General features: G+C 43.0%; 1 protein-coding gene across 1 annotated transcript in view; it reads left to right on the top strand.

The window, feature by feature from the left end:
- pax5 (paired box 5) overlaps nucleotides 1-17761 on the top strand; it is a 211493-nt gene that overhangs the window by 148238 nt on the left and 45494 nt on the right. Inside the window, exon 8 of the mRNA XM_078215355.1 lies at nucleotides 3508-3609. Within this exon, the coding sequence (XP_078071481.1) occupies nucleotides 3508-3609 (102 nt within the window). The remainder of the gene's footprint in view (nucleotides 1-3507; nucleotides 3610-17761) is intronic.

A 17761-nucleotide genomic window follows, 5' to 3' on the forward strand; every position in this document is an offset into this window, starting at 1 on the left:
ATGGGATCCTGGGCTTTATAATTAGAGGCATAGAGTACAATAACAAAGAAATATTAATGAACATTGATAAAGCATTGGCTTAGCTTCAACTGGAATATCGTCTCTAACTCTGAACACCACACTTTAGGAAGGATACCTTACCTTAAGAGATAACATTTGCGGGGATGCAAGGGAGTGGGACTAGCTATTGCACTTGTGGAGAGTAGAATGAGCTCAATGGTCAGGATGGCCCCTTCCGCATTTTTCTAAGCACATCTTCACACACAGACTTTTTTCCCCTTTGAACCTACTTCCACCAGCCTTTTGATGTGGAGTTGCCGGCGTTGGACTGGGCTACTTACTGTACCAGCCTTTTGGATAGTGTATTTCTCATTCTAACATCGTGCTGCATAAGAACATTCTCCTCATTTGCCACTGATTCTTTTGCCAATTATCATAAAGCTGTTGTTCCCTGGTGCCAGTGGAAACAGTTTCTCATTATTTAATCTCGTGATCTAAATGCCAGCAATTTCCCAAGATACATTGCCCGTGAAATCTACGCCTTATTGGAAAGGGAAAAGGAAAGTCTTGCATTTATAGAGCACCTTCCGTGATTTCAGGACATCCCAAAACATTTACAATCAATGAAATACTTTAGAAGTGTAGTCGCTACTGTAATGCCTGAAATGTTGTAGCTAAAGCTGCGGCAGAATGTGAAATTCTGTCATTCGAGCACAGATTGGCGATGGAAACTGGGATTTATATGGTTCAGTATCACCACATATGATACAGTTATTTGTCGAGCCATCTGAGGTAAGCAAGATGGGCAACTTGATGGAAAACAACATGGATCAGCAGATGCTGTTATTTTCCACATAAGAGAGGGGAGAAAAGGCCGATTGAACCAAATGCTGTTGTATTTTCCCGCAACGTACCCAGGAGAGGCATTTATCATCAACACTGTCAATGCAGGATAATCCCAGTTGTCCCCCTCTCTGCTTAGATATGATGGGGCTTTAACTGTCGACCTGAGTGAAAAGTTAGTCATATGTTGTATACTTGCTGAGGCGTTGCTAATGTGAGAACGGAGACAACTGTTGTAAATCTCTTTCTGTGTGAAAGTGTGTCTGTATACTACACCACTGCCCTTTTAGTCTGCAAGCAGCCATATTCAAAGTATAGAAGAGCTATCTGTGGACTTCTGTAGATCAAGCGAGCTTCTGTTCCCCCGACACTTCTTTGCTTGTTTTTAGCCCAATAAGTTAATCGGGTGGAATCAGTGAATGGCATTTGAAATTTGAGTCTGCAGAAGCATATTTCCTTGTGCCGATTGTCAATGTCCGTTCCAATTTGTCCGTGCCACTCTTAAACTGTCTCCTGTGAATTTGCGCTATACTAAATCCTCTGAGGGCTTTGCAGAGAATCCTTGATTAAGCTGCCAGAAGAGGGCAAAATTGAATCTAAGGGTCATAAGAATCAGTCCTTTAAGCTTTCTTCAGAGACAGAACAGAGCAAGTTTTCTGTCCTCCTTTCATAATGTAACAATGGGCAAATAAAACCAGTGATCAAACTCAGTGACTCTAATCGGACATTTGAATGGACTGCAGCGTCTTAAGAAGGCAGCTCGCCGCCTTCACAAGGGCAATTAGGGATGGGCAATAAATGTTGACCCAGCCAAATAGACCCATATCCTGTGAAATAATGTTTAAAAATCTACTTCTGCTCCACTCAGTTGAGTATGAATGTTCCCAGCTTGTGGGCAATTGTGCCATGATTCTGATTAAATCATTTTTTTTCACTGAAACAGGCTGAAAAACTGGACTGAAAACCAGTCGCTGGGGCTGGGAATATGAACTATTTAATTCAAAGAATTGAATAAAAAGAGCAATAACAACTTTAGCCCTAGCACCAGATACACGTTAATATGCAACTAAAGAACCTGCTTCACTAAAGCTGTTAATAATTGGGCTCAATAATTATCGATTTTCATGCCTATTAGTCAGACTAGAATCCAGGGTTTGGATTCTTCTAATAGTTGTTTGAAAGACTAAGCAGGAAAAAATGCCCATGGTATATTAAGCATTTAGTCATCATGAATATATTGCCCGAGCTAGCACATCAACAATAAGCCTCGGCGAAGCTTCCAGAAGCCCAGGCAATCATTACTAGTCATCACATTAGTAATTGCTTCACTTGCCATCCTATTAACTTGGCAAGTAGATTGTTCATTGTACCGTGTCATACAAATATTGGTAGTGTAGGCTGGTAACTGGTGATTCAAGTCAATGCCAAACACAGCTGTGTGACGCCAGCACACAGTCCCAATGCTGCTGGAAACCCACCTTTATATAAAGTCACACCCAGCTTGGGCCAGGGTCACTATTGCCCCAGAATCCCCTGTCTGCCTTAGGCTTACGTGAAATAAAAAGGAGGCAAAAATAAATATTGGAAACTGATAGAATCTGGAGAAAAAGACAGTTTATGACATTTCACTGTGCACCCCTTCACATGAAGAGGCATATTGGGTGTGCATCTCGGGTGTATCAAAACAACAGGCACTGACAGTGCATTTCCTTTCATAGCAACAGGAGTCTCACATGGGTACCTCCTGCTATCAACCGATGTGTTGGGTGTATATTTTGTCATAATTGTAGACATCTTGGGTGAATATCCTTCATAAAAGACATCTCCAGTTTGTACCCATTCGTGACAGCAGACATTTGGATGTGCATCCCTTTTTAATAATATCCATCTCGGTATATACCTCTTCATAACAAAAGGTGTCTTGGTTATGACACCTTCACACCAATTTAAGTGTGTACCCCTGTGAAAACAGCAGACATTTGGGACATGTGACCTTCGAAAATAACAGATATTTGGACTGTTACATCCCTTGAAATTAACAGGCATTTTGGGTGTGTACCCTTTCACCATGATAGGCATGGCAGTTCTGTACCCCTTCATAGTAAAAATCACTCGGGTATGTACCCTATCATGGTAACAGAAATCTCGAGCATTCAACTCTTCACACAACACATCTCAGGTGGGTCCCTGTTGATGGTGGCTTAGGTGTGTAGTCTTTTATAGTGATAGATGTTATCTAACTATTCTATCTTTGTCTGTAGTCTAATCATATCTACTTTGTCTATAATTTCACTGTATCCCATCTGTCCAAGATCTAAGTAAATCTGTGTCTATAGTCTCAATGTACCCATTCTATTATCTCATTGTGTTCCCTCATTCTGTAATCTCACTATATCCCCTCATCCTGGCAACATATTAAAGCAATGCTTACCTCATTTTACCTGATGTCATGTCAGCCTCAATAATAAGTCAGTGTATGGACCTGCATTAAGAGACCACCTACCTAGAAAGACCACCGGACATCAGTCCCAGAGGTTGTCATTACAGCAGCTTTCACAGTGTTGGTGGTGTGGGGACCTGATCATAGCACGAGCCGCAGGCATTAATGTCAGAGACATATCTAAGAGCCTGTCTCAGTGTCATACATTTTGTTTTGTCTTCCAGGTCGTGATTTGGCCAGCACGACTCTTCCTGGCTACCCTCCGCATGTGCCCCCCGCTGCACAGGGCAGTTACTCAGCCCCAACGCTGACAGGGATGGTGCCTGGTGAGTGTGAGATCCAGCATTTGGAGCAGAGTGCTGAGTTTAGGGGAGCTCTGTGAAATGTATCAGGTTTTGTGTGTGTTCACTGGAGAGAAGGATTTCTTTTACAGTTACTGGCTGAAAAAGCACTGGGAGTAGGAGTGAAGACACTGGTCTCATTAACCTCTATACAGTTAGACACTTCTCCACAGGGATAAAACACTTAGATACATCTCTAATATTTCTTCTTTCACTTAACTGTCAGATTTACTAATCTCCTGGGACGTTCAACATTCAGCGACAGAAAAAGGGTTTGATGTTCAAGATAGTGATGTGGGTAGAAAATCTAGTCATTAAACAGGACTCAGAAGCCCAGCTGTCCTTTAAGAAGACCGGTAATTTGTTTTTAATGAAAACATGCATTTTATTTTTAAATGACCCTTAACAAATTAGTTTTCAGTGCTATTTATTAATGATGTGACTCCGTGTTACATGAACAATAATAAGCCAAACACTAGTTTACTGACTGACTGCAAAGCCAGCAATTGCAACCAAGAAAATAAGGAGGTCAAACATTAGAAAATAAAAATTTAAATAGGGTAGAGGAACAAAGGAATCTGGGAGCACAAATTACTAAAATTACATGGTTAATATGGCTATGAAAAAACAAATTCAGCACAAACATTTATTTCTAGAGGGACAGAATTGAAAAGTAGAGGAGTTATGCTAAACTTGTTTCGAACCTTGGTTATCTCACATTTGGATACTGTGTACACATCTGCTTGTGTCATATTGTTAAAAGGGTATAAAGACATTGGAGAGGCCAGTCAGAATGTTTTCTTTAACAAAGGTGGCACTAGAAATATTGTACTTACCAGGAAAGGATGAACAAGTTGCATCTCCTTCGTCTTCAAATGGATATGGCTGAGGGGTGACCTAACAAAGGCATTTAATATTATTGTAGGTTACAATAGAATAGACACAGAGAGAATGTTTGCACTTGAGGGGAGAAGCAAAATTAGAGCCCATCAATATAGGATAGTCGCCAGGAAATCAAATAGAGGATTCAAAAGAAACCTCTTTACCCAATGCAGAGCCGACTACTGCAGGACGTGGTTGAGGAAAATAATATGGACGCATTTAAGGGAAGCTGGATAGGTATATGAGAGAGAAGTGAAATGCTGATAAATGTTAGTTGAGGAAAGATAGGAGGAGGTATAAGTGGAGCTGGCGTGGACAGGTTGGGTTAAATGGCTTGTTTCTGTGTTTGATTTGCTATGTAATTCTATTGGCAGAATTTCCTGGTCTTGCCCGCCGTGGAACCAGAAATTCCTACTCAAAGTCAACGGACCTCTCGCTGGTCTGTCAAATTTTCTGTCCCACCCTCGACAATTCCTGTGGTGGGCAGGATCAGAAAATCTGGGCATGTATCGGATATGCTATTTTTCCGTCTCTCTAAATCTCACTCTCTGTGTATGTGTCTCTCCTTCTTTGAATTTCTTTCTTTGTTTTACTTTCTTCCTTCCTTTGCATCTGTCTCCTGTGTCTGTCTGTCTCTCATTCACACATTCAATTATCCACTTGGCAGGCACAGAATTAACAGTGATAGAAAATAATGATCAACAAACAAGGAAAAATTAAAAATGTCACCAAAGTTTGTGACACATACCAATCTTGGAAATCCATCCCAAATAATATATTGATCCCCAGGGGAGTGGATACGAATGCAATGCTGATAAACATTGCACAAGCCTTTTGTTTTCATGATGCTTACAGCGGTGGGTCTATTTTTAAAAATTATTTTATGGGATGTGGGCATCACTGGCGAGACCAGCATTTGTGCCCATCCCTAATTGCCCTTGTGAAGACTAGTAATTTGTGTTAATATGATGGTTACACGCCTTCCAAAACAAAATTTATCTTTTTTGTACATGTTGAAACAATGTGATTGAAATGAAATAGGCGTACTGTTTCTCTTAATCACTCTGCCGGATTCTCACCAATTCCTACCTCGGTTCAGGCAGAAATATTCTATTAAATCAGTTGTTTCAGTCCTGGAGTGCTTTCTCTGTCCACCTTGCTCTGGTACAAGTACAGATCTTACAAATGCACTCTTCCTGTGTAGAATCACACCCACATGTACCAAGAGATCATTTTGCCCATAGTTTTCAACGTGGCCGTCTATCTGTGATTCTCAGTTAGTGCCATCTGTGAATGAGACTCTTCACTAGCTGGCAGAGCATGTTTGGGAAGAGAGACTGCTTACTCACCGCGGTTTACAACTCTGCCCAATTTTCTCAGCCGCTGACTTCAGTTGGAAAAGGAAATCCAGGCAGAGCAAAATGGATGCCCAATTCGCTGAGAATCTATTTCACATTACTGACCAAGACCGATTTCACCTTCACTGCGTCCAAAAGCTTGTACTGTCTGCTGTAATCTAACTGTGAGATTTTACCAAAAAAAAACCTTATTTTAAAAATGTTTTAAGGTGGGAAAAACATTATAGCCAATGGCAATCAGTGGAATATAAGCATTTATCAATCTAGGAATAAATTGTTCCCCAAATTTCTGTGCATTTGTAATAACAAAATTACCATAATTTGCTCATTAACTCAACTAGATCAGTCAAGCATTTTTTTCAAAACGGGCAAGGGCGGCTCACTGCTACAGTCTGCTGGCAAGTTAAGCAACGTGAAAATTAGCATGCAAATGGTTGAGCTGTCAGTTCCACATTCACCAGTCTGGTTCATTTGAAATCCTTGTCAGACTTCCCATCCCAAAGTATTTGTGTCCAGAAGAGCCATCTTGGGGCACTTTGTGAAAGACAGTTTGGCTAGTTTCAACTTAATCAATCATATCAGCTTGTTCCAAGGCATGGCTCTTCAGCAGGGGTAGAGGGCATTATAGGGAGAAGAGTCTCTGTGCCCCTCCATGAAATTTCATTGGAAGAGCAAAGTTGGAGTTTAGGAAAAAGAGACTGATCATTGACAGAGCTGTGCTACAATAGAGAGAATCTCAGTGAAGAAGACTAACTATGGCTATGTTGCCTTTCAAAAAATAAACAATGACACAGAGTACTGCAGCCTTGTCCTGCTCTTCTAAGCACATATCACTTTCTTTGTCCCTAATAGGACCCCTCCATCTCTTAACTATCCAATTACTGTTGGAGGATTTTGAGGTCCTTTTGATGCAGACTACCATTCTTTTCTCTTATTCCCTCTTTGCCACTCTTAACATTCTTCTCACCTTTCCTTTCAACATGGTGTATTTGGCCTGGTTCTCACCTGAAGAATTCACCTGAAATGCATCATTTTTTGCTTCATCTCCCTTGTCATGTAAAGAAGCCTATTTTTGGCTTTCTTCACTAGTGCTGCAGTTGGAATATACCAAGCTTGTATTGTACCTGAAGCATCTCTTCCTTCACAATCACCTATCATTCTGTTACAGTTTCTCCTGTCAATGTTTGGTTCTATTTTAGGCTGGCTGGAGTGCTTCTCATAGCTCTTTCCCAATCTAGACATTCTTTATATCGGTCCTTACGTTTCTCCGTTACCAGTCTAAACCTTATGATACAATGATCACTCTTACCTAAGTGTTCCCCCACAGACACTTAACCAGACTCATTTTCCAGCAGCAGATCCAGCAATGCACCTTTCCTCGTTAGAGTCATAGAATGAAGATGGTTTCAGAGAAGGAAGGAAAGAGAGAGAGAGAGAGTCAGGCTGTTAGGGGAGTGATGGGGTCGTTAGAGACTGCCCAGTGAGAACCTTGGGGGCGCATTGGTGGTGTAGTGGAATTGTCGTTGGACCAGTAATCCAAAGATCTCGGGTAATGTTCTGGGGACGGGGGTTCAAATCTCACCATGGCAGAAGATAAAATTTGAATTCACTAAATATCTGAAACTAAAAGTCTAATGATGAAACCATTGTTGGCCGTTGTAAAAACCCATGTCTTTTAGGAAAGGAAATCTGCCATCCTTACCTGGTCTTGTCTATATGTGACTCCAGACCCACAGCAATGTGGTTGATTCTTAAATGCCTTCTATAATGGCCTAACAAGCCACTCAATTCAAGGGCAATTAGGGTTGGGCAACAAATGCTGGCCCAACCAGCGACACCCACATCCGAGAGAGTTTGTGTGTAATGTGTCTGGTCAACTCGCAGGCTCAGGATTCTCACTCACACACATCGCAACACATATTCACACTCTCATGGTCATCTTTATTCATTATTAATTTTTAAAAACTATCAATTTATTGATTTGTCTGTTTTTTTTACTCAGTTAATTGTTTCTTTACTTCAACTTCTTTTTTGAAATTCATGTTTAATGTTATGCCAAACCATATTTTTGTGAAATTTGCTCATAGGTCCCAAGTGAAAAAAAATTGAAATGTGGTTTCTCACATGAAAAGGCCTGAGAAGGCTGATTTAGTCAGTAATTATTACCTCAAGACCTGCTCTATGCTTATGCTCATATTAATTCAGCCCTGGTTGAAATTTTAATTTCCAGCTCCTAGTTTAGAGAGCAAAAAGAGAAAATTACTCATCAATTAATCACTTATCGTCTTGCCTGTAACGTCAAACTTTGATTTTCTTTAGAATGTTGTTTGCGGGTTTTGACCTTTCATGCCTGCTGCTGGTCTCTGTGTTCTCTCTCAGACGCACTCACCCCTTCTAATTCTATCTTTTACTCTCGTTCTATGCTTCTAAAATTTCATTCTAACTCTTGTAAACTCTCTAATAATGCCAGCTTCTTCCGTCGGGAAGAAGATACAAAAGTTTGAGGACACGTACCAACCAACTCAAGAACAGCTTCTTCCCCGCTGTCATCAGATTTTTGAATGGACCTACCTTGCATTAAATTGATCTTTCTCTACACCCCAACTATGACTGTAACACTACATTCTGCATTCTCTCATTTTCTTCTCTATGAATGGTATGCTTTGTCTGTATAGCACACAAGAAACAATACTTTTCACTGTATACTAATACATGTGACAATAATAAATCAAATCAAAAATCAGTCTCTCTGTGCCCTCTGTCAGGCCCACACACCAGTCCTCCATGCTCTCTCTCAGGTGCACTCACCAATCTCTCTTTGCTGTCTCTCAGGCCCACTCACCACTCTCTCCGTGCTCTCTCCCAGACTCACTCACCAGTTTCTCCGTGCTCTCTCCCAGACCCACTCACCAGTCTCTCCGTGCTCTCTCTCAGGCCCACTCACCAGTTTCTCCGTGCTCTCTCTCAGGCCCACTCACCAGTCTCTCCGTGCTCTCTCTCAGGCCCACTCACCAGTTTCTCCGTGCTCTCTCCCAGACCTGTTCTCATATCTGTTGCCAAGAGGATAGTGGCGAGGGAGGAGTGGGTGGGGTGGAAAACAGAATGTGCATCTTAACACTTGTAACTTTTGCTTCATGCCAGATAGCAATATGATTGTGAGCAAGGAGTTTAGAAAGGGTTTAAGGCAAGAACATCCATAATCCCTGTTGACCTTGAAGATAGAGCAGATATCCACTCCATCTGACGAAGGAGCAGTGCTCCGAAAGCTTATGGTATTTGCTACCAAATAAACCTGTTGGACTTTAACCTGGTGTTGTGAGACTTCTTACTGTGCTTACCCCAGTCCAACGCCGGCATCTCCACATCATGACCTTGAAGATGCCAGATGCCATGGCATTCTCGTGGTTGGCCCCACAATTGTAAGCGCCAGCTCCATCATCGAGCTCAGGGAATGGAGCCGAGAGCCAGTTACTACCTCCTGTTTTCTCCTGTAAGTGAAACAGAGACTGTCGTAACTGCATAGCACTGAATGGGTAACGTGTCTGCCATAACTGATTAGCTGGAGGAAACTGGAGCCAGTGAGAAGTGAGTGTAAGACTGGCAACAATGGAAGGTGTGTTTGGGTAAGGTCGAATATTTGAATGTTAAGGTTGAGTGAGTGCTTCAGGGTGGGTGGCAAGAGGTGTGATACCATTGGGCAGTGTGAGAAACTGGTGGTCTGGATGGTATGAGAGGTAGTGCAAAGATGCATTCACTGACCTTGACCGCATGGGTGAGGTCATTAATCTTCCAGCACTAATGACAGGCCCTCTTCACTACACTCTGGACATTCACCTCTCTTGCCAACTTCTTTGAGTCCCTTCAGCATGTCTGCTCTGAGAGCCTTCGGGTCCCAGTGTGGAGACATAGTTTCTCTCCTTGAGTGCACCTCCATTGCGTGATCACTGCATTTTGATGACCTCTTCCTAAGCTCATGCTCCAAGTTTCCTTCCTTTTTCCATCAGACTTTTGAATGGACCTACCTGGCACTAAGTTGATCTTTCTCTACATCCTGACTATGGCTGTGACACTACATTCTGCATTCTCTCCTTTCCTTCTCTATGATATGCTTTATCTGTATAGTGCGCAAGAAACAATGCTTTTCACTGTATACTAATTACATGTGACAATAATAAATCAAATCAAAATTAATATTTCAAAATCACTTGTTGGCAGCCTTCACGGAAGTGCAGCTTTCCTTTAAGAAGGACGGACCATCTTTAAGAACAGAAGGCTGACTGCATCATGTGCTATCAGCACAATAATACTGGGCCCATTGCAAAAACAACCAGCAGCATGAGAGATGCTCAGTCCTATGGTGCAATCCTTTAAATGAGGTAGCAGCACAAAATCTATGTGCAACCCACCTCAAACCGGAGCAGTGAGGGCAGGTTGTAAATCATAACCTCCACATCGAAAAAACAGGGCAAACCAATTTTCAGCCCATTGGTTGTAATATATTTGGATGGTTGCCCAAAACATTAATCACGAATATTACTGCAATGAAATGATACTTCACACTATCTTTAGTTTTTTTTTCATTTTTTAGTTAAAATAGTGAGATCAATGATAATGTAATAATAGCAATGTAAAAAAAGAAACAAATAGCACAGGCCTGCGATTAGCACAGTGGGATTAATTTTACAGGGGGGTATAGTGCTCACTAACCCAGCAACTTTATTGCTGCAGGTAGCCTTACCAGCTGAGTATGGGAGCTCTATCCCTAAGTGGAAACAATTTCTGCCCTTGAAAGCTGCACTGAGTCTGATTGGTGATGCCTGCCATAGCTGATTAGCTGGAGGAATATGGAGCCAGCAAGCTGTTTGGTGTGAGACTTGCAAATCTCATGCTTTGGTCAGGTCGCTGAAGGCAATGCAGAGTTCCTGGTATTATTCTCAACATTTTTCTTGGATATTTCTGGCAACAAAGACCATGTCGGAGGTCCCTCTGACAGGTCTAAAGCCACACTGTGTCTCAGGGGAGGGGATAACCTCTGCAATGGGAAGTGGGTGATTCAGGTGAATGCTATGGACAAGAGGGAAATGCTTTGATAGTTCCCACAGCATGTTTAATCTCCCTTCTTCAAGCTGGTTACAATTGTGACATTCTGAAACTGGGGGAAGTTCTATTTCTTCCCAAATCTGTCGGATGAGTGCATGGAGTTGTGATGTGAGCAAAAGCCCACCAGCTTTTAAAACCTCAGCTGGAATACCATTGGGGCTGCAGGCTTTGGTGTTTTTCATCCATCTGATTGCTTGTTGCAGCTCTCTCATCAACGGTGGTTCACCCATGGATTCTACCCAGGGTACTGGGGGACAGCCTGGAGAGTTACAGCTGCCACTGTGGGTTCACAGGTGAGGAGTTGTTCAAAATGTTGTTATTTCTTCCTGTGAGAAAGGGGATTTTGTCCATTTGACTTTAGTCTGTAGATGGCCCTGGTGGTTTCAAAAAAACTTCACATGTCATGACACTCAGCATAGTGTTGGATCTCTTGGGCTTTCTCTTTTTACCACTTGTCTTTTATCTTTTGGATTTGTCTTTGGGCATCAGCCTTGATCTTTTGGAATGCTGTCTTCTTCACCTGCGACCTTGGGTTGTTCTGCCAGGCAATGAAGGTTGCTTGTTTTTGTTCTAGGTGGTTATATATTTCAGCATTGTGTTTGTCGAACCCATCCTGGTGAGGACTATGCTCAAACCCAAAGGTCTGGGCACTGGTTCAGTTGCTTCAGCTCAGCCTTCTACAAATCACAACAGTGAGTGACAACAAAGACATCTGCAAGCCAACAGAAGTGCTAGTGTACAGAGTAGTTATTATCACCGCACTCCTGTATTGCAGTGAGACCTGGATTGTGTACCGGTGACACATGGAGTGCCAGAGCAATTCCTTCAGCAATGTCTCTGTCACATCCTCCGCATTCAATCATAGACAAACACCAGTGTCCTTCTTGATGTCAGCTCCATTAGCATTCAGGCAAAACCCCTGCAAGGTCACCTTTGATGGACTGGACACTGTGTCCAGATGGCTGAAAAGTGTCCCCTCTGCCAGGCTCTGTTTTCCCAACTCTCAAATGGCCAGCATTCCAGGAGAGGACCGAGAAAGTGCTTCAAGGACACTCTGAAGCTCTCCCTACCATGTGGCAGTACTGACATTAATGACTGAGGACGAGCTCATTCGTTCAAAATGGCTGACGACTTGTACATCAAGCTGCTCAAGCCACAATGTCCTTTGTGTCACAACATCTTGATGATGAGGTAGAGTGGCAGTGGAGAAGGAAAGAAGAGGCAGCAAATCCTGCATTTTGGATCCCACTGTCTAGTGGGATATCCTGCTCCATGTGCCCAAAGATCTGTGGATTGAGAATCGGTCTGTTCAGTCACATGAAGGCCTGTGGCATAAGCTTGCCACCCTGAGTAGACATCATCCTTGAATCAAGCGTCAGCCAACAGCAATGAAATTGAATTTACCAGAGAAAGGAACTTGCCTCTCCTTTCTGATCTGAAAACTCTGTAACTCCCATCTTATGTGGTTGATTCTTAATATCCTCGGAAGTGACCTAGCAAGCCATCGAGATTTATAAACAAATACTACAAACTTCACTAAGCTGAAAATTGGATGGATCTATCAGTTATGGTGAAACATCACATCAAAGATAAGACTGAAGCTGTCTCAGCCTGGTTGATCCTGCAAAGTTCTTCTCACAACATCTGGATTCAGTACTCCAATTGGGAGAGTTGAACCACTGACCTCTTATGTAACAGCCTGACAGAGCCACACTCAGCCAATGTCGCCATCACCACCCGTGGGTATGTTCTGTGCCATCAGTAAGATAGGCCCACCAGATGTTGGGCACAGAGATATATGTTGGAATTTTACCACCTCGCCTGTCCAAGGCTCGTAAGATCCCACCCGAGGCCAACAGAGAATGTCGTTCTGTGAGCCTCGCCTGCCCCAATTCTGGGCAGGCGAGGCGGTAAAATTCCGTCCATACAGTCAGGGAGGAATGGCCCTGAGAGCTCTCAATGTTGTCTCCAAACCTCATGAAGAGCAGCTCCAATATCAAGAATATCTTAGTAGTAAGACCACTAACCAAGCTGGCTGAGGAAGGAAGTAGCGATCCACCTGTGCTTAAAACAGATGTTAAGAGAATCAACAAGAGGGAATAACCTACCTGATTTCATCATCACCAACCTACCGATCATTGGCATGTCAGTCCACAATGGAATTGGCAGGATTGACCACCACACAATCCTATGAAAACATATTCTCAACTTCCATTATATAATGTGGCACTATCACCATGCTAGCTGCGACAGAACTCAAATGGGTCTGGCAGCTGAAAACTGGAGATCCAATGGGGTCAACAGCAACAACTTAATTGTAAAGCATCACAATATGTAACTTCATAGCCCAGAAAAACCCTCACTTCATGGTCAGCATTCCCCAGAAAATTAACCCTGGTTCAATGGAAAGTGTAGAAGGGTATACCAAGCTCAGCAGCAAGCATACTTTAGAATGAGGTGTGAAAGAAATGAAGCTACTATATAGGACTATTCTATGCTAAAGACCAAAATTAGCAAACAATCAACAGTGCTAATTGATGTTGTGATAAAAGGAGGCGCCATGAATATTCCCATCCTCGGCTATGGTGGAGCTTAGTTATAAGTGCAGGATACAAGGCTGAGCTGCTCCCAGTGCCGTTAGCCAAAAGTGTTGAGTGTACGATCCTGTTTGCTTTTCTCCTGAGATACCAACCCCTGGTATCGAGTCTATTTTATTCACTTCAAACTACATTAAGAAGTGACTGAGTGCATTGGACAGAGCAAAGGCTATTTATCCTTACAGCATCAAAGTTGCAGTGTTGGCGACCTGTGTACTTTCCTATCTAGTTTTTACAGAACAGTTTTGAAATTGACATCAACCCATCATTATAGAAGATTGCTCAGTTATTGGCTTAGTCACAAAAAACTGGATGAGTCAAACCCAGCAAATTCCTTCTTATCAGCAAATTCTAATCATCAACAAAGTGATGAAAGGAGTCATCGATAGTGTCATCAAGCAATATCTGCTCAGCTATAACCTGCGCACTGATGCTCAATTTAAGTTCCAACAGAATAACTTTCCTTCAATCCTCATCATAGCCTTGATCCAGAATGGATGCAAGTATTGAGTGCTAGAGGACGCTGCCTCAAAATCAAGGCAACCTTTGACCAGGTATGGCACCAAGGAGCACTAGAAAAACTGAAGTCAATGCGAGAAAACTTTCCAATAGATTGGATGACTTCTCCAATCAAGAAGTCATACTTGATTCAGAGGAAGTTGACCATTGTTTTCAGAGGCCAATCATCACAATCCCAGGATATCACTGCCGGAGTTCCTCAGGGAAGTGTCCTTGACTGTCGCATTAATCACCTTTCCCCCATCATGAGGTCAGGATTGGGACATGTTTGTTGTTGAATCAGCTCCTTTCACAAAACCTGTGATAATGAAGCAGCCTATGTCAGCTTACAATAGGACCTGGAAAACATGCAGACTTGGCTGACAAGTGACTGGTAACATTAGCACAACATCAGGTAATTGTGAACAAGAGAAAGCCCAGTCATCTCCCCTTGACCTTCAATGTCACAACTATCAGCAAGTTCCCTTACCATAACATCTAGAGGAGCACTGTGGAGCAGAAGCTAAATCGGGATAGTCGATTCCATGTCATGGCTACAAGAGCAGAACAGAAACTGATTACCCTGTGATGAATGATTCACCTTTTGACCCTCCTTTAGTATCTGTATGGCTCAAATCATGAGTCTGATAAAACACTCACTACTTACCTGGATGGGTGCAGCTACAACAACAATCAAGAAGCTCAGTACCATCCAGAAAAGAGATGTTCACTTGATTGCTGCCCATGCCACCAAACCCAATAGCTACCTCTTCCATTACCACAACTATGCACTGCACTGCAGTAAGTCACTGTTACTTCAACAGAACCTTCCTCCCTTTGACCTTTACCATTGAGTGGGTCAAGAGCAGCAATTTTCTGAGAACGGCATCACCTCCGAGTCCCTGAACATATATTGCTGTTATTCCCTCATCACCGGGTCAAAATTCTGAAATTCTCACCCGGTCGCAGAGGTTCAGAGACTACCTTCTCAGGGATGAGCGTGAGACGTGGCCTTGACAGTGACACTCACGTATTGAGAATTCATTTCTTAAAGTTTGCAGATTGAGGGCTGCAAGATGGTGCTCCGCCACCAGAAAGCCCAAAGTGTTTCTGGCTATTTCCAGCACCCCACAGCGGGAAGAGCGTTAGCACAGGCTGGAAACTTTTGAGTTGGAAATGTGATGTCACACAGCCTTCTGGCTAATTTGATACATGTTTCTAAAACTTGGACTGCGCACGTCCACTGAACACACATTCCACCATGAGCTTCCCACTAGCATTATTTAAAGGGCCAGTCATTCGACTTGCAGCTGAGATGCTTTTGAATTCCTTGCTATTGAAAAGTTTGTGGAGGCACTGTGGAACATTTGTGGAGGTTTTGTGGTGAGTAGCTGGATTTGGAAAGGAAGGTCAGGGTTGCGGTGAGGGAAGGGGGAGTTGTGGAAAGCTGCAGACATGATCACACCATCAACAGATTGCCAGAAAACAGGATGAGGATAATAGTTGAGAAAGAGCATGGGCGAGAACATATTGTCATCCTCTATGATCTTGGTGGCATCAAATGCCCAACTCTGTCACTCCTAACACCATGATTTCTTCTTTTTTCATTGTTTCAGGGGATGATGTATGGCTTGGAAGGGAACTTGCAGGTGGTAGGGTTCCCATGTGTCTGCTGCCCTTGTCCTTCTAGATGGTAGAGGTCACAGGTTGGGAAGATGCCGTTGAAGGAGCCTTGGCTAGTTCCTGCAGTGCATCTTTGAGATGGTACACACTGCTGCCATTGTGCATCAGTCGTGGAGGGAATGAATGGAGAAGGTGGTGGATGGGTGTCAATTGGGCAGGCTGCTTTGTCCTGGATGATGTTGAGCTTCTTCAGTGGAGTGAGTGATGGGGGTGTGGTGCATCAATCATCAGGAAATGTTGGTGCTGCAATGTGTACATGATATCATGTGAAGATGCATTCACTGAGCTTGGCCACCTCTGTGAGGTCGTTGAACTTGTGGCAACGCTGTCAAGTCCTTGGGGTTGCATTGTGGGAGTTCATCTCCCTGGTCACCTGCTCCCAGTCCTTTCAAAGTGTGTCGCTTTAGGGTCTCCTGCCTCCTGTGGAATCATAGGGGTTAATTTTCCCATTCCACCCGCCACGGGAATCGTAGCAGGCGAGGGGTGGACCATGGAGAGGCTTGTTGACCTTGGGCGGCATTTTCCGGTTTCAGGGCGAGGAATCTCTCTCCTCTTATCGACATCTCTAATCAAGGCCTCCTGAGCCATGTTTGTGGACGCTAGAGCCCTCTGTATTCCCTGGTGCTCCGTTTGTTCAGCTTTTTCTTCCAGTCAATTGCACTAAATTCAGTCAGCAGCAGTTTCCTTCTGCTAAGTGCAGCTCTCCTTGAAGAGGTGCGGACTAGTTGGAACACGTGCTAACCATGTACACTGTTCATCCCGCATTCAGCCAGTCAGCAACACAGTCCCACTAAGCTGAATGCCAGAATCACATAAAGTTTGCATGCTGCCTGTCAGAGGGGGAGCGGGCACAGACAGATAGTGAATCATAACCTCTGTGCACGAAAATGTGAGGAAACAATTTTTAGGTCTAGAACCTTTTGCCTGATGACTCTCTTGAATAAAAATGACTTATTTTGGGTTTTTTAAATTAAAATCATACTGAAAGCTTGATCTGGCATTTTCTCAAAGTTGGTCCTGATTACTGCTGTACTTTTGCTGGAAGTGTAAAGGAATGCACTTTTACAAAGGTAAATAGAGCAGGAGCACTCCTGAGCAAATTTCGGACCATTGTGTTTGAGCAGGAAGCTATGTGTGAGAACTTAACTTTCCACGCCCTGTGTTATGGTCCTTGTATTTTGTTAAGAATAAGGTGTTTTCATTGTGACTTTTCTATTTGTCTGCATGGATCAGTTAATGGTGTTTTAATTTATTTATTAGTGTCACAAGTAGGCTCATATTAAACAGTGCAATGAAGTTACTGTGAAAATCCCCTAGTCGCCACACTCTGGTGCCTGTTTGGGTACACTGAGGGAGAATTTAGCATGGCCAATGCACCTAACCAGCTCATCTTTTGGACTGTGGGAGGAAACCGGATGCGTGCCCATAGTTAATACTTGTGAGTGAGTTAGTGAAGCCAGGGAAAGGAGAGATGCTATTTTTGAACATGTGTCCACTTAGCTGATTGGTAGCGCTCATTGGCTGCAGACAGTCCAGGCAGCAGGGTAGAAATGTAAGTGAAAAAGTAATGCTAAAGGCTTTCAGAAAAAGAAGGCTTTTTGTGTTTACAAGTGAATCTGTCTCTTGGATCTGATGTCCAATCAGAGGGCTATGTCTGAAAAAGTTTTTAAAAGATGTGACTTTTAAATGCTTTAATTTAAGTCAGGCACCAATGCAAGCTGCAGAGCTGCGAGCCTCAGACTGAAGCAAGCAAAAAACTTCCTTGAGGCATTTCTTTACATGCAGCAACTGGCATTAGAGTTTCTTCAGAGATTGTTAAACCTCCCACTCAACAAAATCCACTGTAGTACAGTGGGGCAGAGGCTATCTGCTGGTTCAATGAGTTCTTTGTTGCTAGGAATCAGAGCGTAAGCAATATTGACATTGTGTCTGACTTCCACGCAAGGTGCTGCGGTCACTTGGTCTCTCTCTCAAAAGCAAAGATACACTCAGAGATTAATTTCATTGTTGTGATAGACA

The sequence above is a fragment of the Mustelus asterias genome, chromosome 6 (genome assembly GCF_964213995.1).
Source record: "Mustelus asterias chromosome 6, sMusAst1.hap1.1, whole genome shotgun sequence".
Classification (NCBI taxonomy): domain Eukaryota; kingdom Metazoa; phylum Chordata; class Chondrichthyes; order Carcharhiniformes; family Triakidae; genus Mustelus; species Mustelus asterias.